This window comes from Anarhichas minor, unplaced genomic scaffold (genome assembly GCF_050575085.1).
Source record: "Anarhichas minor isolate MPS153535 unplaced genomic scaffold, ASM5057508v1 ptg000003l, whole genome shotgun sequence".
NCBI classification, from domain to species: Eukaryota; Metazoa; Chordata; class Actinopteri; order Perciformes; family Anarhichadidae; genus Anarhichas; species Anarhichas minor.
Window position 1 is genome coordinate 18,921,614 of NW_027466449.1, and position 20,947 is coordinate 18,942,560.

Sequence of the window (20,947 nt, forward strand, 5' to 3'; positions counted from 1 at the left end):
AGAGAAACAGGAAGGTGGAGAGGATGTATGAGACGGGGGAAGATGATGGGATGATGGGATGCCAGAGGCGTCACTCCGAGGGACTCGATTTCTGCGCCAGAGAGTGATGAAGACAAGGAGGAAGAGGGAAGGAGCAGGAGAGAGAGAGAGAGAGGGGGGGGGGGGAGAGAAGGCGATAGAGACGGAGTGCAAGAAAGAGGATCGCACTGTATTCAACACCATCTCTGGACCCAGACAGAGATAGGAGGAGGAGGAGGAGGAGGAGGAGGAGCCAGGGAGGGAGGGAGGGAGGGAGATTGGTATCACATGAGAGGGAGGAGAGTAAAGAGCAAGGTGAAGAGAGGGAGTACAAGATGCAAGAGGACTAACTGCACCGATAGGGGCGCCAGAGGAGAGAGAGGGAGAGAGGAGGAGGAGGAGGAGGAGGAGGAGAACAGCCTGAAGAGAGTGGTGAGCTGAATAACAGTGGACACTGGACTGGAAATAGAAAAGTAACGAGAGAGAGGGAGAGGGAGAGAAGGAAAGAGGTCATATAGTTCAAGTGTTTTTCTTCCTCGGGAGGAGCCGGATGTTTATTCAGATGCAACACCTGTTATTCTATTCCCAGATGATCGTGTGTTAAACAGTTTCCAGTGTGTGTGTGTGTGTGTTGGACTCTGCAGCATTTTGCGCCTACCTGCACGCCGTTTGACCTTCCGTAGTCAGCAGGCAGAGCGAGACTGCAGAGATAGAGGGGGAGGGTGGGAGAGGGAGGGAGAGAGAGAGAGTGTTAAAGTGGAGTAGTGGCCGAGGGAGTTGTTGCATTGTGATTCGTCTGCACCGTCCTCCCGACCTGTCCTCCACTTAACGGGACAAACAGCCTGAAGACTTGATCTTTCTTTTTGCCCTTTAACGGCTCTTTGTGAAATGTATTTTTGAATATATATATATTTTAATACCACTTCCCACTGGAACGATGGATTTGTCAGGCAACCCCCCAGGGGGCTCTGCACGTGCTCCCGGCGCGGGAAACCCGAGGACGGGGGAGGCTAGAGTGGGAGAGGGGATGATGAGGCCGTCACCTTTCCGTATGCTTCGAGTGCTGGACTCGTGCCGTCCTCCAGGAAACCGTATCGGTGAGTCTGGTCTCCGCTCCGTCCTCCATTTAATCAGACCCACACTCTCATCTGTGGAGGTTTTTCAGGGGTTAATATGGATGATTCTGTAAGTCACATCTTTGTGTAATAAAGCCTACAATGGTTTTAATCCCAGTGCATTAACAAACATGTGTCCTATGGTGCTATTAGATACAGAGACGTCACCTGTAGAGTCTCTAAATGTCTGTAATGTAACTAAACGTCTCTTTAAAGGACGTTTCCTCTCAATGAGTTTGTTCTCAGACTCTGATGATAAATCTCCACTTCAGCAGCTCTTACATTCACCAAACTTCACTCTTTCATTCCTCTCTGTGTGCTGAAGGTTCACACATCACTCACACACTCATTTATACACATTTATTAATAAAAACATGGAGGTAATAGATTCATTTTATGACTGTTGACAGTATTTTGTGATTTATGACGTGATATAAAGAGATATCATAAACTCCCTTTGTAAAAACCTTTGACTTTAATATCTCAACAACATGAAACATGAATTTTGAACCTGACTTTATCCAATGTTCAGATTTCTGTTCTGGAAATGTATGAAAATTAGCACATATTTGAGAAGATAATGTCTCTTTTGCATATTTAAACATAACATTTAAAAACATAACATTTAAAAAAACATAACATTTAAAAAAAAAACTCATCCGAGTTATCAACTTTGGAGGTTTCATGTTGATATATTTTAGTACATTTCTTTTACCCCATTCATCTGCAGTGTCTCCCCTTAATTGGTAGAATAAGCTGATCCCACGGATTTGAACATCTTATTAATAATAATTTATTCATTTCTAAATGTCATATGTGGCTGGTTTAAAGATGGCCCGGGGGGGGGGTGGTGGTGTGTGTGTGTGTGTGTGAGTGAGAGTGAGAGAGTGTGTGTGTGTGTGTGTGTGTGAGTGAGAGTGTGTGTCGGCGTCTTCAGGGACTCCGAAGAGAAGAGTTCTCCTCTCAATGGTATCTCTGTTCCTGCTGCCTCTGGCCTCAGAGCAAGAAGAAGAAGTAGAAGACTTCAGTTCAAAGCAGAGTTGTAAAAGTGTTAATGCCTCGGACGTAGTCAGTGACTGTTAATTCTACCAGCGAACCCACTGAACTCAAAGACTGGCCTGCCGAGTGAGAGCTTATGTTAAAAATGAAATCCCTAGATTTCCATTACTCTCTGAAGGACTCTTAAAGCAAATCTTTTCAAATCTTTTCCACTGGCTCTTCAATCATTATCCTGAGGCGCCGCCATCACGTGCCGGAGATCTGCAGCTATGTGGAGTCCGTGCAGGAGGCAGGAACAGTCCTAGAAGAAGCGTTCCACTCTCACTGCTCCAGACGGGCTAGCAGGGAGTCGGCTGTCCTCATCGAGGCCATCGGGCTCCACACAGGGAGGCGTGACGTGTACTGTCTGCTGTGGAGGTGGAGCAGAAAGAACCTGCAGGAGAACAATGTTCTTGTGTGATCCGGAACGTTGGTTTGGGACAAGATTACTTTGTCGTTTTATAATCCTTCGATGCCTCTTTTCAACATAAAACTTTCATATATATATATATATATATATATATATATTTAAAAAAAATACTGAATGCACCACTGACTGTGGAATTCCCCACAGAAGGCTTTAAGAGATGTTCCTTGAACATTTTTAAACTACCAACTTATTTATTCAGCATTGCCTTTAACTAACCGTCACTCTTCTTTTGCATGTTTTATCTTGCATTATTTGCATGTTTTATTCTTTTAGTGTTTGTTATTCATTCTCTTGTTTCCTCACTTTGTTTTAAAGCACTTTTTTCTGACTGCTCCTCTGTGAGAAAGCTGCTGCATAAATCATGTTATTCTGGGTGTATGAGAGACGAATCCACCGCATAGCAGAACATTATCGTACCGCATAGTTTCCAGGCACCAGGTGAAGGAATTTTCCACCGAGGTCAGCCCCCCCCTCGTCTGATCCGCCCTCATCTCCATGACTGTTTTCACACAAACAGAGGAGATCAGGACCTTTCTGAAAGTGAGATCTCTTGCGTGTGTGTGTGTGTGTGTGTGTGTGTGTGTGTGGGAGATATCCTGGATCAGTTTCCCCGTCACTCCGGTGTCTGTTTCCTTGAGTTTGCGGTTTCACCATCGGTGGGTTGATTCCTGATATGAAGACTGACGCTCTCGGTTTTCTTACCAAGCTGCTCTGCATGCAGACGCCGTGTTTCTCGTGTCTGGCTTTCGAGGCCGCGGGCCGAACATCGAGACTCCTGTTTTGCAACGAGCATATGCTGCTTCTGACAACAGATAGTTAGAGCGACGGACAGCTGCGATCCACACAGGTAGTTGAAGAGGCCGGGGGGGTGGGGGGGGTTAGTGAAAGGTGAGAGGGCTGTGACTTCACCACAAGAAAAGGAACGTTATGAAATAACAACTGAAAATGAGTGATAATCACATAATAATTCATAGTAATTCATGACTTTTATTTATTTTGGTTATTTCTTTCAATATTACGTATTTATTTGAAGGTGCAGTGTGTGGGATTTGGCGCCATCTAGCAGTGAGTTTGCAGATTACAACCAACTGAAACTTCTCCTGTGTGCGGTGAATGTCTCTCTCTAGAGCCAGTGTTTGGTTTGTCCGCTCTGGGCTACTGTAGAAACATGGCGGCCTTCATATGCAGATATAAATGGCTCATTCTAAGGTAACAAAAAACCATTATTATTTTCAGGTGATTATATTCTTAAGGAAACGTATCCATTTCTGCCAATACATCCACCTAAATGTTGCACACTGTTCCTTAAATATTGAACACTTTGGGGCTCCATCGGTGTAAGAGGAATCCATCTTGAACTGACTCTAGTACAAAGAAAGCTGTTCCTCCTTCTTCTCCTTCTCCTTGTTATTCTACTATGTCTTCATCTTATCCTTCTAGTTCTACGTCTTCTTGTTCTTCTTCTTTGTCTTCTCCTTCTCCTTTTTCTTTGTCTATTTCAACTTGTTCGCCTTCGTCTTACTCTTTCTTGTTCTTTGTGGTCTTTCTTTCTCTTCTTCTTCTACTTTGTCTTCATCTTCGTCTTTTTCTTCTCCTTCTACTTATTCTCCTACTTCTTTGTGTTTTTCTTTGTCTTCTTCCTCTACTTGTTCGTCTTCTCCTTTTCCTTCTCCTTCTTCTGTGTCGGCGTCTTCTTTGTTTTTCTTTGTTTTCGTTCTCCTTCTTCTTCTTCTTCTTCTTCTTCTTCTTCTTCTTCTTCTTACTTCCTGATCTTATTTCAACTGAAATCCTGCTCCACCTACTCTCCTATCCTTCAGTCTCACTCTTCTGCCTATGGTGTCTGTTTAAAATGTAAGCAGTACATCATGGTCAGTTTCTTCTACCAAACACACACACACACACACACACACACACACAGCGTATGTGCTGCACACGACCCAGACTAGAGAGCTATCAGGCAGCATACACTGAAACCCAAAGAGAGACCCTTCCCCCCACATTCACTCACACAAACCCCTCTGATGGAAGCAGTGGTGTCTGCTGCACCGTGACTCATTAATCAGATGGAGTCTGAGGGGAACAGAGTTGTGGGGGGGTTGGCGGGAAAAGACGTTGCATGCTGGGTGATATCGATCTCTGACCTCCTCGTCTTACTAATGGTGTTTTATACACACTCTGGTAACACCCCCCCCCCCCCCCCCCCCTGCATTGCTGGTGGTACAATCCATCCTCTGCTATGTATCTGAGACAGGTGAATGAAATCTAAGGCTACATCCACACTAATACGTTTACCGCGGTTTTAAAACGAAAGCGATCTACGTCCACTCAGGCGTTTCAGCATCGTTTTCTGAATGATTTCCGTCCATACTAGCACGTCTGAAAACCAATATCACATGGCTATTCACGTACGGTATTAAAGCTGAAGTCTCTGTCGTACTGGAGAGCGTTTTTGCTTTTGTTCGTTTACAGTTTCTGTGTGAACTTCACAAACGTTGTGCAGAACAAAATAAGCATCAATAAGAAAAGGAAAGTCCTCCGTTTTGTTTCCGTCCTCAAAGCTTCAAACCGTGACTTCAAACGTCCGCTCCGTAGGTCTGATAACACCGCTCACTAATCGCTACAATAACAGTAGTAGAATTATAAAATGCTGAATTTAACGGCACAAAAGCTGCTGGTAAAGACAACAAGGTCAGGTTATGGTAGCCGATTAGGAATGATGATGTTTGTTTGTTTTATTACACCGGTGTGACGAATCAGTGAAGGACACGTCGTGACTGCTAAGACCCAATCAAGTAGCGAACGTTGGTGTCTACGTCATCGTTTTCAAAGGTCTCTGTTTCTGCCCGTCCACACTACCACACAACCCCGGAGTTTTTTAAACTTACCCGGCATCGCTCGTGCTCTAAAACTCCGGAGTAGTGTGGACGCTGGGCCTAAACGTAGCAAAAGATATGCATTTCAAAAGGTAAACTTAGTAGACGTGGATGTAGCCCAAGAAAGACGAGCGGTTGTCATTAACAGTCTGTCTGTGTCTCTGTGTGTGTTTCAGGTATCGTCCACGAGAATGTGAAGATGGGTTCAGATGGGGAGAGCGACCAGGCATCCGGGACGTCCTCTGATGAGGTCCAGAGTCCAGTGAGGGTCCGAATGAGGAACAACCACCATCGGCGCATCTCTAACGAGGTACATGGGAAACTCCTTCTCTACGCAGCATTCGCTTTATAGGGTTTTATAGTGTGTTAGATTCAATAAGATATTTCTATGGAGTCGTATGTTGATGAAATATATTGAAATATCGTAATACACAAGTACGTCATCTAAATTGATAATAACAAGCACCTTCTTACTCAAATGACTCTCATGAGTTAAATAAAACTATTATCTTTCTTTGCTTTAAATTCATTGTAACATTTTGGTCGCTTAAGAATTCATTCATCAGCGTTCGGTTGTACTTAGCTCCACCCTCTCGTGTCACTACTGGTTGCAAAGAAAACAAGATGGCGACGACCAAATGCCGAACTCGATGCCTCAAAACAGCATCAACAAACCAATGACGTCACGATGACTACGTCCAGTTCTTATATACAGACTGTAGTTGAGTTACATCCCTAATTCACACACCACTCATCGTCATTTCTTCTTATTTGGCAGCCATCTACATTTACTTATTGTTTACCTGTCCACGCAATGCATGATGGTAGTTATCTCTCAGTTAGTGAATGTCGATTTTTACAATCATCTTTTTGTGTTGTGGGATTATTTGAATTATTTGAATTCCAATAATTAGGATAAACCCCGTGGTGGACTTCTGTTTATAGTCAACAGTGAACAGACACACCTGTTTGTTTCTGGTCACCATAAGAATGTGAGTGCACCTGTGGACAGGTGTGTTGTGCCACATGTCTCTGCCAGAGTGTGTCTGTGTGTGCATGTGTGTGTGCATGCATGTGTGTCTGTGTGTGTGTGTGTGTGTTTGAAGGAGTTGCAGAGTGATGAGTGCAGCAGTATTACGGGAAATGCCTCTGGACATGCAGGCTGCTGCCTCTGACTGCTGTGAACAGTGGAGGGGACTAATTTAGATAATTTTTACCACAGAGACAGAAAGAGAGGAGGGTGAGGAGGGTGAGGGGGGGGGGGGGAGAAAATACTGGGGTTAGAGAGTAATTATGGGAGTCGGAATAATTATCAGTAATGACAAAGAGAGGAGATCCGGAGGAATGAGGCTCAGGAGATGATAAGATGAGGAGGGGGAAGGAGAGATGGAGGACAAAATGAACCAAAAAAACAACATTTTCCTCTCAGCCCCCCCCCCCCCACTCCCCCCTCGGTCACCCCTTCCCCCATCTGCCTTCCTCCCCTCAGGAATCTGTCCATTCCTCTCTTCTCTGCTCCTGCTTTCCCCCTCCTCTTCCTGTTTTTTCCTCCTCCTCCGAGCATGAGGATGGCACTACCACAGTGCCATCCTCTCTCTCTCTCTCTCTCTCTCTCTCTCTCTCTCTCTCTCTCTCTCTCTCTCTCTCTCCCCTCTCTCTCTGTGTGCAGTCGTGTGGCGGGTCAGATACATGCATCGTGGAAAACAAACGCATGTGTGAGTGTATAGAAAGACACGTTTAAGGAGGACAATGAGGGAGCTACTAGAGCTGTTCTGCATTGTGAGTATGGAGACACGTGTGTGTTTGTTTGTGTGTGTGTTGGTGTTTATTCAACGTAAACCAGTAAATCAGAGGGCACGAGTGTCTGTTTGTCCATCGAATATGGGAGTTCACGTTTGTTTTGGTCATCAGAAGTCACTAGCTTTATGATTTGCATGAAATATGAAGTCTATTATAAGAAAATCTGAGGAAAATTTGTATTTATTTATCGAAGTAATCTGCAGCTTTTAGTGTGTTGTTCTCGCTGTGCTTGCATTCGGTGTATTTTACTCCATGATTCTCACCTTCAGTGGAGCTCACAAATGTGTAACTTGCTCGGGTCAAAGCCGGTAGGTCGTTGTGTGTGTGTGTGTGTGTGTGTGTGTGTGTGTGTGTGTGTGTGTGTGTGTGTGTGTGTGTGTGTGTGTGTGTGTGTGTGTGTGTGTGTGTGTGTGTGTGTGTGTGTGTGTGTGTGTGTGTGTGTGTGTGTGTGTGTGTGTGTGTGTGTGTGTGTGTGTGTGTGTGTGTGTCTTTCAGTTTGTAACCGTCCTCAAGGTGACGGCTCCCGTGTAATACGCCGTGTTGTTACGTTAGCGAGATGAAACCATTACAGCCGTGAAATCCTTCTGCCTTTCATCTTTAGGAGTACCCCCCCCCCCCCCCCCCCCACGAACGCTCACATGTAAACACACATATCAGTTCACATGCGCTGCATCGAGGACACGCACCGCGGGGCTGTTGGGACCGGGCCAGCCGGGCCACCGCTGCCATGGAGACGACGCATGAACGACATCTTACCAGCGAACACGTCCTACGTGGATAGCACATATAGGGCTGATGCATTGTGGGAAAAATAGCACCACTTAAATTGTATTCGAGCAAAGGGGGTCGGGAGGGGAAAGTTATTCCAGCTGATGTGGTTATAATAACAAAATAATGCAGAACATTTATTTGGTGGTAGTATTTAGTTATTTTATTCATAAGTTGTTTTGTTTAATTAGTCTAGATAAATTTGCCTACAAGTTTTTTTTACCATATAAATAAATCATAGGAAACACAGATATTTTGCAGAGACAATGAACTCTTGGTGGGTCTGTGTCGCCCTTTGATTTAAGTGTTGATTAAATAAAATAAAATAAAATGAAATGTCTAAAATAAAATGTCCCGGTGATCAATTTAGTCAAAGTCTTTAAAGAACTGATAAATTGCCAAGAAATATGATGTCACATAATGTCAGGTGATGAGAAGCAATTAAATTAATTAAGAAGACTAAATTAAGACTATATTCACTTCATGCTTTTATTTATTCATTTACATCACAGTACGGAACATTTTAAAGATGCCAAATTACATCTTTTTATTTTTTATAATCCAGCCTTTATCTACTCGGGTAATCTCATTCAGGCAATAATACAACACAAAGCTACAGACAGAAGACATTTACACAGAGACAAGAATAGAACATGATCACATCAACTATGTAATATATCATCTCATATCCAGGCATCACTGCTGTAGAAGTGAATATTCTATGTTTAAACACATCTAAGTTGTTTATAATGGGTATAGAAAACGCATGCATGCCTCCACTGTCATTGGGTTTCAATTCAAGAAAAATAAATAGTGGTTGATAGATGTTCAGCTCTTGTTAAAGGTGCAATGTACGGCAGCTTTAATATAGCAGCAAGCAGCTTTTATCTATGTAGAGATACACTGGAGTTCCCATTCAAATGAACGTAGCAGGGGGGGTCAGAGCGGCGGCCATTTTTATCTGTACCGTTCTGCCATTGTGCCTGTTGTAAAATTGCTTCATCTACACACTTTTGTCACAATGTAGGAAAGCACATTGCTATCAACAGATGAATGACGAGCTAAGATAAGCTAGCTCGCCAACTAGTGGGCAGCTGGCTAGTTAGCTAGCTTGCTAATTCCACCGTGCTTAAATGCTACACTGGGTACAGGAAATGAGTGGAACAGCGGGCTGATTGGTCTAACGGTCCCTCCGCCTCACTCCCCGCTGCTCCGGAGAACAACAAGCTAACTAGCTAACTAGCTAGCCACCCGTCTGTCACCATAACAACTAACAACAATCACCATTTTCTGTTTGTAGTCAAATGACCTCGGAAACAGTTCAATGTCCGTCCTACTCCTATTCTATTTCTACGTTTGCACTGTCAGCCTCATTAGCTGCAAGCCACCAGCTCAGCCGTCGCCATGTTGAGAGCCATTGAGAGTCAGTAAAAAAGTGCACCCAATCTTGTAAAAAAGCTACTTTAATAATGTGTGATTTATATTTCGTCCCCTTTCTCCCTCTCCTTCTCCCTCTCTCCATTTCAGGACATAAACAAACGTTTGTCTCTCCCCGCTGACATCCGGCTACCGGAGGGCTACTTGGAGAAGTTCGCCATGAACAGCCCGCCCTTTGACAAACCCATGAGCCGCAGGCTACGGCGCGCTTCATTGGTCAGTACTCATTGTGGTCTCTGTGTGTTTTTATCTGCATCTGTGTATTTGTGTGCAGAGCGGCTGAAACCAGCTTCAGTCAGCTGCTTTGGTGATGTGTTGTTCACCACAGCTGGGTTTGTGCTGCTGCTTTTGTTTTGAAACAAAGGTAATGTGAACTTCCAACGCCATCATGCACAACGAAAGTGTTTGACTCAGGCCGTTAGATCCTCTGACACGCTAACACACAAACATGCGCTCATTTTAAACACGTTTGTCACCAGTTATGCTATAGAGTTTACAATGGCTCAGTAGGGGGATGAATTATGAATTCACTCTGGATTATGTATCCAGGCCAAGAGCATTATGGGTATGAATCTGCGGGGTGGGATGGATAGGTGGGGGGGGGGGGTGTCAGTGGAAATAGGCAGATATATTCATGAATATGCAGCTCTTTGTATTGTTGCTGAAGTCCTCACTCGGTTTTATTTTGGTCACACTTTATTCCACATTACTTTTGTTTATCTTTTGTGTTGGTGCACTTTTAAATAAAACAAGATTGCACTGCTCCCCGTTTCTACCTCTCAGTCTGCCTTACTGATACATTTAGCTTCAAACCTGATTACCAAAAGCCTCGGTGTACTATGGGAAAGCATTAAGGATTTGCCCTCCATCGACCATTTTGACTGTAATTATTAAAGAGGGCCGGTGCCCTGCCCTCTGGCTCTCAGCTTGAAGAGATTTAATGACGCAGCTTTTCTGCAGGAGTCTCGCAGAGATGAAGGGAAAAGAAACTTTGAAGACAGGTTTATGGTGTAAAGGTGGATGAGAAGAAGGGGATCAACTTTAGAGGTGTTTGAGGACATTGTCCAACATTCTTGGGTCTGTCCACTTGTGTGTGTTGCTGTGTGTCTTTAGGGGTTGTTGCGTGCATGTGATGTAATAGATCGATCAATAATTCAGCAAGCAGTGTCGGACTCATCTGCTGCAGCTTCTCTCCTGACGAGGATTATACACCGGGACACCTTGAAGTGAACCAGAGAGCAAGAGGGAGGGATGACTGGAGGATTTTATAGGGAATAAAGGACAAGGCATGGTTTTAGAAAGTGGGAAGATGTTGAAAACAAGGATGTGTAGTTGAGTAGCAGGTCCTCTTGCTAAGCCTGCAGAGTGTTTGTAGGAAGCTACAGCCCATCTGTTTTTATAAGAGATGCTAATAGTGTTAACCTTGTTTAGTGTCGTGCATCCTTTTGACTGTGCAGTACACGTTATGTTCCAGGCTTACTGTCACAGCTGTTATGTGTTCCTCATAGAGCTCTTTGAGCGGTTTGAGCAGCTCCCATTGGAACTAACAAGAAGTTTGACGGGTTGAAGCCCCGTTTCAAAAATGTCTAATCGGCGTGTGCTTCCTCCGTCACACTTTACCTGAATGAGTGCAGGTTTGAAAACGACGATATGCCTCTGAGCACGCTGATGTAATGGCGTCTTGGTCTGTCAGTGTGCTTTTCATTTGTCACAGTAGCATGGACCACGAGTCGGGTGTCCTTTTACAGACGCTCACATTTGAAACCATTTACTTTGATCTTTGAATCGCTTCCAATGTAATGCAAGTGAACTCGGTTGGTATCAGCTTCCTCTCTTGGCTGCTGCCAATCGATAATCAATTATTCACAGCGGTCCAATGAGATTCAGTGTTCCATGGTGCTGAGGAAAGGGATGTCATTTTATCTCAAACTACTTAACACTTAGTCGTCTAATGCTCACTTCTTTCTAACCCATTCAACCTTGCAGGTATATACTGTATATGTTTAACTTTATAACTGTGAAACTGAATATCCAAATGACCCTTTGCTAAGCCCCGCCCCCCTCTCCTACTCCGTCAAGTTGTCAGAGCTATAGACTGTGAGAAGTGCACCAATTGTTTTGTGGTCTGGCATTTTGAAGCGAAGAGTTTGGCATTTTGGTCGTCTCCATCCTGGTTTTTGGTCGTCGCAATCTGTGTTTTTTGCCGCCGCCATCTTGGTTTTTTGTTGTCGCAATCACTACAAAAGTGTTGCAGTGTCTGTATCTGCAGAGACCCATCCCTACTCTAAATGCATAGTAGAGCACAGATTTTAGAGATCTTAGTTCTCATAGTTAAAATCACCTTAATGTCAACAGAGGAAAAAACAATCGCCGACGTATGATCAGCAGGTTTACATGACCAAGGTGACACAGTGCAACACGTTCATTGGTTGATTGAGTGAAACCTTGACTGCATCATGTTAATGAAAGGGTTCTTCGTTCCTCCTCCTCTTTCCTGCCACCTCTTTTCTTAGCAGAAGGCTGTCATTTTCCATCTCTCTCTCACTCACTCACTCTCTCACTCTCTCACACACACACACACACACACACCCATCAAGCCTTTATAGGCGGCACAAGGAGAAACCCTATTTAAAAATGAAATGTGGTCGAGGTAATGGACTTTCTTCTCAATACACATCAGAGCTGTACACACACACACACACACACACACCCCTCTCACATCTCTCACTCTGCTGTCTGTCGGTCCGTCTATCTGTGTGTCTCCTCGGCTCCTCCATAGGCTGACGGACCCAACACACATTTTGTTTGGTTTTATGTTGCTTTAATTTTGTCACAAAAAAACTTGGTCTGACCTAGTTCTGCTGAGTAAGCTCACTGGAGCGTTGGGAATGAAATGAACCCTTTGCCTTCGAAAGCACACACACACACACACACACATATACACACAAAAAGACGTAAATAGACGGAGAGTGCAGTTGCGTAGTGTAAGCAGAGAGTGAGATGCTTTGTCTTAGAGACACTTCAACAAGGAGAGAGGCAACAGATTTATTTTCTGGAGTGGGTTGGATGTCGGGGAGGAAGGTGACCATAATGTGTGTGTGTGTTCTGTATTTGTTGAGTGTGTGTGTGTGTGTGTGTGTGTGTGTGTGTGTGTGTGTGTGTGTGTGTGTGTGTGTGTGTGTGTGTGTGTGTGTGTGTGTGTGTGTGTGTGTGTGTGTGTGTGTGTGTGTGTGTGTTGCTCATGAGACCGACTCCCCTGTCAAAGGAGCAGCATGGCTCAGCAGCAGCTCCTGACAGCCGCTGTCACAAACAGAGATGGAAAGTGTGTGTGTGAGAGAGAGAGAGAGAGTGTCGTGGGTGAGTGAGTGTGTTTACATTTAAGCATAGGCTGCATGTCTCATCACAAAAGTCCTCTGACCTACAGAGTCATATATGTACAATAACCAGGATGCAGATTGAAAAAATAACAAGATGAAGATGGCCAGAAACCAAGATCACCGCGGTCAATAACCAGAATGACGAGAGCTAAAAAAACAAGATGGAGATGGTCAAAAATCTAAACTATGAGCTTCAAAGTCCACTCCCATCCACTTCTTGTATACCGTCCGTGATGCTCACACATATTCACATATGTTTACATTAATATATTTTATGTCATCAGACTTTTGAAATTATTTTCAAGCATTGCAAATTACCAGGTACAACACAAGATTTGGAATCGAAAACATGAATTACATTCTGCCTGTTTATGCCTCATTATTATACAAATTGCAATTTGTGCATACCCCCCCCCCTGGCTCGTAGGCATGCCTTTAAAGAGATCACATGCTTCATCAGCTAACTTGGTCACTGGAGACGCCCCCCCCCCCCCCCCCCCTCATACGCACACTTACATGCACATAGACTAGCGTCGGCCTGGCATTCATATCAACGTCATGATGGGAAATAAACCGTGGCTGAAACAACCCTGACTGAGGGACAAATAAGTGAGGGAAGGAGACAGTTAACAGGCTTGTGGGTGTCCCAGCTTGACGTAGCTGCATCATCTATAATTCATGACCTCCAAACCCAGGAGCCACATACATTATGCAGCTAGACCTTTATGAACCGAACTCACCGTACAGATATCTATAGAAGTGTTTAGAATGAATCGGGTTCGCTGCAGTGAAGAGTCGTATTTGATTGTGTTTTGTTATACTGACTTCTTGTGGACAAAGAATACATGTGCAGCAGACAATGACATGTGGTATATTTTCAGGCCTTACACGATACAGCGAAGACCCCAGTGTAGTTGTCTTAGATGAAAACCAGATGTGCAGGAGACCAGGGGCAGAAGGGTGGATGTGTAGAATGAGGAGGCCACATACATTCTCTTGCGTTCCGCCCAGATGTAAACATGACTTGTACCCTATATAAAGATGAAGCGAGCGCCCTAGAAGCAGGGACTTTCGGATTCGACTTGAGACCTCCGGACGATCTAGACGTCTGTAATGGCATGTGTTGCTTGTTTGTAATAAACTTTATTATACCAGCAAGAACAGTGTCCACGGAGCATCCTTCATCATCACTTCAACAGGCCTGTCGCATGCAAGATACGACAGACATCACTTTGTAGCGTTAAAGAGACAAATGGGGATGTAGATCAGATTAAACCAGCTAATGCTTTAGCACACGCGCACGCACGCACACACAGAACAACAACGCCCCTACAGTTGTAGGCCAAACGTCAACAGCAACAGGACTGGAATCTGAACTAACAGCCTGCAGGATGTGGTTCTCGAGCCAGTCAGCTCATGGTGGACCGGTCTCGTCTGGCCCACCATCAGGCTGCAGCCACAATAACAGCAAACTGACTCAGTGGTAACACACACACATCTTCTCTCTGTCTCCTCTAGTCTGAGATCGGCTTTGGGAAACTTGAGACCTACATCAAACTGGACAAACTAGGAGAGGTGAGCTCAATGAAGAAAGATCAGATACGAACTCCTCCAACACTCCGGTTTGCTTTATTTCCCGCTGAGATAAACACGCTTCCTGTCTCTGCAGGGGACGTACGCCACGGTGTTTAAGGGCCGAAGCAAGTTGACAGACAACTTGGTGGCTCTGAAGGAGATCCGGCTGGAGCACGAGGAGGGGGCGCCCTGCACCGCTATCAGAGAAGGTACCGGTCTCATGAGACCCTGTGGTCAGTGTTGTTGGGACCCTTGGTCTTTGTCGACCATGAGAGAACCACGACCTGACTCTGATGTGTCCCCCTCTCCTAGTGTCTCTACTGAAGGACCTGAAGCACGCCAACATCGTCACCCTCCATGACATCATCCACACTGACAAGTGCCTGACTCTGGTGTTCGAGTACCTGGTGAGTGTGTGTGTGTGTGTGTGTGTGTGTGTGTGTGTGTGTGTGTGTGTGTGTGTGTGTGTGTGTGTGTGTGTGTGTGTGTGTGTGTGTGTGTGTTTACTGTGTGTGTCTTTAGACTGGAATCTAAATATTTCTAAATATTCTGTCTCTCTGTCTTAATGTCTGTCTGTCTTTGCTTTCTTTTTTCTCTCCGTCTTTCTTCCTGTTGGTCTGTCTTCATGTCTTTCTTTCTTTTTGTCTCTCTTTCTGTCTTTGTCTCTCTGTCTCTGTCTCTTTCTGTCTGTCTCTGTCCTTGTGTGCCCTCAGGAGAAGGACCTGAAGCAGTACATGGATGACTGTGGGAGCATCATGAGCGTTCACAATGTGAAGGTAGGTCAACGTGAAACATCCTGGATCCAAAGAACTGCTGCTGAATGAAACCATATTTTCGACGACTGTAATACAGAATAATCTCAGAGATTTAATCTCTAGAAAGTAATAACATATCAGCGGACCGCTGGACTCCTCAGAGATAATTAAACATGTTATTAGATCAGTGTGTCGGACTAAAAGACGCTGTTCTTTATGAATGTTTCCTGTAATGACCCGTGTGTAACAGTACGTCCTCTTCTCCAGATCTTCCTGTTCCAGCTGTTACGAGGTCTGGCGTACTGCCACAGAAGGAAGGTTCTCCACAGAGACCTGAAACCTCAGAACCTGCTCATCAATGAGAAAGGAGAGCTCAAACTGGCTGACTTTGGTAAAAACCACCTCTGAACTAACCGTGTTCATACTGGGCCGAGTGGGTTTCACTTCTCCTCTCATCTCCCTTTGATCTTATATAGAATCACTAAATGTTCTCATCACAACTGTGACTTATGACACAAGAACAAAGTCGCCTCATCTATACAGATGATACAATCAGGTTTACATACTCAGCATTGTTAAACTTAGGTTAAAGATGAAGACCTCATTTCTATATTTCTAAAGCTCCCTCTTGTTTTGTCAGTCTTCTTCCTCTTTTTCTTCTTTTTCTCTCTCTCTTCTTCTTCTTCCTCTTGTTCTTCCTTGGAAATTATTTTTCCTTTCTTTCTTGTACTTGTGGTTTTTAAGCAAAAGTCTTGTTTCTGTAGTTCTTCTTCTTCGTCTTCTTCTTCTTCTTCTTCTTCTAGGAAATCTTCCTTCCCATAAAAATAAACCAAACTTTTCCCAACGGTCTTCTACAAACGATCAAACGATTAGTAACTGTGTCCTCATGTAATTTATCGCAGTCAACAGAAATCGAGCATCTTTAAACGTCATTTTTTCCTCTTATGAATCTTTGTAAAAGTAGTGACGGACGTCTGTACGTCGTCTAGAGGGAGGACTCGTGAAGTCGTCTCCAGTTTCTCACTTCACAGATCAACAAGAGTGATGCAGAATAAAAACATGTCCACTAGAGACGCGTTATCTCGAGGTTTATTGAAGATTCTGCTTCTTCCTTCTCACAATGCTCGACTCAGATGTAATCTACAGACGGATGGTCATTTATTTTATAAAACAGTAGCAAGAACCGCTAGCGCCCCCTAAAGCACTCGGCTCCTTCAGACGACGTGTGGAGAAGTTTGCCCTTTCTGTCAGAAATCTCCTGAAGTTTAGGAAACAAGCCTACCTGGTTAAGTTCAGGACAGATCCTGTTTGGGGTTAAAATAAACCTTTTCTGGCAGAAAGCCCTGAAGGCAAACTTCTCCAGTGTGCATCCCAACAGGAGGTAACGTGACTCAACACTGCCCCCTTCAGGTGATAATCTAAACACGTTGTACAAACTCCAGTCAGTGCATTCCTCTGTGTTCTTAAGTCTTCGTTGTGGTTTGATGAGCTCTGACATACCAGAAAAAGAAGAAGCAATATTCACATGAATTAATGTCGTTTTCTGTGTTTGACTTTAGGTTTGGCTCGAGCCAAGTCTGTTCCTACGAAGACGTACTCCAACGAGGTGGTGACATTATGGTACCGACCGCCGGACGTTCTCCTGGGCTCCACCGAGTACTCCACGCCCATCGACATGTGGTGAGCAGACGCGCAACTACAGGAGGATGAGTCGGCATCTTTTAACTTCCTGTTCCCTCGTATCGAAGGGTTTATTTTTATAGCATAGACAAACTGGTTTATGCAGGTACATTTAGACTCCGTTTCCTCCGGTCTCAGTATGAACGTGAGGTTTATCTCAGAGCTCCGGGTGCCCACAGACGGCTACTATTATTTAAAGTTCACACCATGTCTGATTCAACAACGTCAGTGACGACAGGAGGAGAATCCCAACGCCGAATCTCTCGCTCGAGGTGGAAATAATTCAACTTTTGTCCAAATAATCAGAATCAGAATCAGAAGCGTTTATTGCCAAGAACATTACACATACACAAGGAATCTGACTCGGTGAATGGTGCATAACAATGAACACAGTGACATAATCGAGACATAATTCAAAAATAGAAAAATATTAACATATACAATAATATATAGTAAACAGATAACAGTACGTTAAAACAAATGATTTTCGTGCATTAGCTTCATTCACGTCTTTGTGTTGAACGTTGGCTTCGCGTTTGGTGTCATCCAAAGGAGAAAAATCAGATTACATTACATTACAGTCATTTAGCAGACGCCTTTATCCAAAGCGACTTACAATTCAGAGTCTATCACATTTCTACACCGTAGACACAACTACGGAAGCAATTTTGGGGTTAAGTGTCTTGCTCAAGGACACATCAACATGCGACTAGCAGAGCCGGAGCCCGGGATTGAACCGCCGACCCTCTGATTGAAAGACGGCCCTGCTATCCACTTAGCAGTCGCAGATAAAAACAACATGAAACTTTGTTGGTCTTTCATTTGTTCGATGTTCCTGTTTCCAGGGGAGTGGGCTGCATCTTCTATGAGATGATCACCGGCAGACCTCTGTTCCCTGGATCCACCGTGGAGGACGAGCTTCACCTCATATTCCGCATCCTCGGTGAGACGACGCCAGTAGAACCCAGATATGAGCTCCGCTGGTGTAGCGTGTGTGTGCGTGTGTGTGCGTGTGCGTGCGTGTGTGTTGACCGATCCTCTCTGTGTTCCACAGGTACTCCCACAGAAGAGACTTGGCCCGGCATCACCACCAGTGAAGAGTTTAAGACGTACAAGTTCCCCCGATACCGAGCCGAGCCGCTCGTCAACCACGCGCCCAGGTCTGTTGTTGTGTGTGTGTGCGCGTGCGTGTGTTTTTAGAGTCACTGTATGATCAAAAAGAACCGATAAGCAGTATCGGTAAGATCCTAACGATACCCATCCCAGTAGGAACTGTGGTCGAGTGTTTCTCAAATCTAACCAAAAGAGACTCTATAAAAAGTGAGTTAGCTTTCATTTACCTCCCCCTCCCTCACGGTTTCTCTCCCTCCCTGTGTCTCAGGATAGACAACGACGGACACGACTTGCTCTCACTTCTTCTTCAGGTGACGAACATTTCTCATAAGCATGAACACTTTTAATAAAACAAGACGTACAATCCTCACACTCTTTGTCTCCGTACAGTTTGAGGCTAAGAAGCGAGTCTCGGCTGAGGAAGCCCTCACACACTCGTACTTCAAATGTTTCGGGGAGCAGGTTCAAACGCTGACTGACAGTGAGTACACACACACACACACACACACACACACACACACACGTTGGAGTGTACAAACAAACAGTTTCAACCAAACGTCTTGTTGTTTTTCAGCTGCATCCATCTTCTCTGTAAAAGGCATTCAGCTCCACAAGGATCCAGGGAAGAGATCCTCAGTCTACCCAGAGTCAAGTGAGTCCTCCCAGATACAAAGATGGAGGGGGGGGGGCGGGATTCTCTGTGGGATTATGAGATTAAGAGGTTAAATCCCACCCCTTTAGGTGGACCACAATGGACCCTTATTTCAGAGAAGATTTGTACGCAAGTCAACGTTGGTCCCGTTTGAATTGTGCCATGAATTACTCGTGTGATGTTTGTCAATTTAAAATGTATGCTTTAGGGCGGGGCTACACAGTGATTGACAGGTCTCTACCAGAGACGTATACGGCGTCTCTACGTCACTCCTCCTCAGTCCTAATATGGTCACTTCCTGTTCACTGGTTGCAAAAAACAACAACTTGGCAACGGCCAAATTGCCAAAGTCGAGGCTTCAAAACATCAGTCCACAAACGGATGAGAGACGTCACTTATGAGACTTTCGGGTGTGAAGTCTTTCTGTACTCTAGTTGAACGTAAAATTATCTTTTATATTGACAAGCGTGTGTGTGATTCACGGCACGATTCAAACGGGATCAAATAATTAACTTCTCTCCTCGTTGACTACCGTTCATATATCATCCCAAATAATATCCCATGGTGGTCTATTGGAAAGGGGGCGGGGCTTTCACATCGCTACAGAACAGACTCCGTGTCCTCTTCTTCTCTTTCTTCTTCTCTCTGTTTGCTTCGTGTCGTCTCTCGTGTCTCACACAGCGTCCACATCTATTATTTCAAGCTTCCACTTCATACAAACTGTAAATCCTGAGCAGACTTTCATGCTTGCCAGAGTCCCGAGGACTTTGCTGACGCTTCGTCCTTTAGCTCCCTCCCTCTGTAAGCGACTGTTAGATTGACTTCAGTGTCTCCGTCTTGTGTTTCTTTCCTTTCTGTCATGTTCTGATAAACTGTCTCTTCTCTTTCTCGGTTTCCCCCATGCTCTCCGTTCATCTTCTCCTTAATCCTTTTCTATCTCCCTTGTGTGCCCTCCTCCACAAAAAAAACAACTCAATATCTCCAACCTCCCCCCCCCCCCTCCCCCCCCTTAACCCTAAAAAAGCGACGGCCCATAAGCTGGGTTCAGCGCCCTCGCAGTACTTCCAGAGAGAAGCAGCCAATCCCAGGGCTCAGAGTCACAATCTGTCCTCCACTTCTACTGGCTGAGTGGCCTCTACCGTTCTGGTAAATACGGTCTCTTTCATTCTGTCTGTCCACCCCCCCCCCCCCCCCCCCCCTCTTTTAGGCTCTTTTCTTCTGTCCATTTTGCACTTTTGTGTCCCACTCAATGTTTGCTGCACTGAACTAAACTCTGGTACGTTTCACTTTCCCTCCTTGGATTCCCTGAACAGAGACAGCACCATCATTGTGTCTCTAGTTTCCTGTTAACGCTCTGAACCCCAAAGCAGTTTCGGGGCGTTTTTACGCTCCTGTCACATTTGTTTCTCTGTTGCATTGTTTTTTACCGCAATATAAAGTTCTGCTCCTCTATAGAAACAGAGCCACCATGATAGAAGTAGAGCGAACTAGAACTAGAACGAACTATGTCTTTAGTGCAGAATAACACAGTTAGAATGACATAAATCATAAAATAGAAATAATATAACAATATAATCTATATCCAACATGTTTCAAGTGTTACTAATGTAGGAAAAAAAGGAGGCTTTACGTTCTATATTCATTAAACTATTTACATGTTTACAGCCTCTCCTCCTCTCTCCTCTCTCCTCTCCTCCTCCTCTCCTCTCTCCTCTCTCCTCTCTCCTCTCTCCTCTCTCCTCTCTCCTCTCTCCTCTCCTCCTCTCCTCTCTCCTCTCTCCTCTCCTCCTCTCCTCCTCTCTCCCCTCCTCTCCTCTCCTCTCCTCTCTCCTCTCCTCTCTCCTCTCCTCCTCTCCTCTCCTCTCCTCTCTCCTCTCCTCCTCTCTCCTCTCCTCTCCTCCTCTCCTCTCCTCTCCTCTCCTCCTCTCCTCTCCTCTCTCCTCTCCTCTCTCTCCTCTCCTCCTCTCTCCTCTCCTCTCTCCTCTCCTCCTCTCTCCTCTCTCCTCTCCTCTCCTCCTCTCTCCTCTCCTCCTCTCTCCTCTCCTCTCCTCCTCTCTCCTCTCTCCTCTCCTCTCCTCCTCTCTCCTCTCCTCCTCTCTCCTCTCCTCTCCTCCTCTCCTCCTCTCCTCTCCATGTTCACTTCCTGAAGTGTCTCCTCCTTGTAGTCACATGACTGTTGGTCTCAGATGAATCAATCATGACTTCATAGTTTCACACTTTAATGTTTTTACACCATCTGGTTAAAGTGAACTCTTTATTAGAGGAGAGATTTTGAACGAGACATGTAGAATAAAATGTTTTTGATCAAATATGATT

The 20,947-nt window shown here is 44.8% G+C and overlaps 1 protein-coding gene across 1 annotated transcript in view; it reads left to right on the forward strand.

The window, feature by feature from the left end:
• LOC142959991 (cyclin-dependent kinase 17-like) overlaps positions 1-20,947 on the forward strand; it is a 46,013-nt gene that overhangs the window by 19,711 nt on the left and 5,355 nt on the right. Inside the window, exons 4-16 of the mRNA XM_076101527.1 lie at positions 5,651-5,784; positions 9,570-9,695; positions 14,375-14,431; positions 14,526-14,640; positions 14,744-14,838; positions 15,145-15,207; positions 15,454-15,577; positions 16,746-16,866; positions 17,712-17,809; positions 17,921-18,026; positions 18,248-18,290; positions 18,370-18,460; positions 18,554-18,631. Of these exons, the coding sequence (XP_075957642.1) occupies positions 5,651-5,784; positions 9,570-9,695; positions 14,375-14,431; positions 14,526-14,640; positions 14,744-14,838; positions 15,145-15,207; positions 15,454-15,577; positions 16,746-16,866; positions 17,712-17,809; positions 17,921-18,026; positions 18,248-18,290; positions 18,370-18,460; positions 18,554-18,631 (1,251 nt within the window). The remainder of the gene's footprint in view (positions 1-5,650; positions 5,785-9,569; positions 9,696-14,374; positions 14,432-14,525; positions 14,641-14,743; positions 14,839-15,144; positions 15,208-15,453; positions 15,578-16,745; positions 16,867-17,711; positions 17,810-17,920; positions 18,027-18,247; positions 18,291-18,369; positions 18,461-18,553; positions 18,632-20,947) is intronic.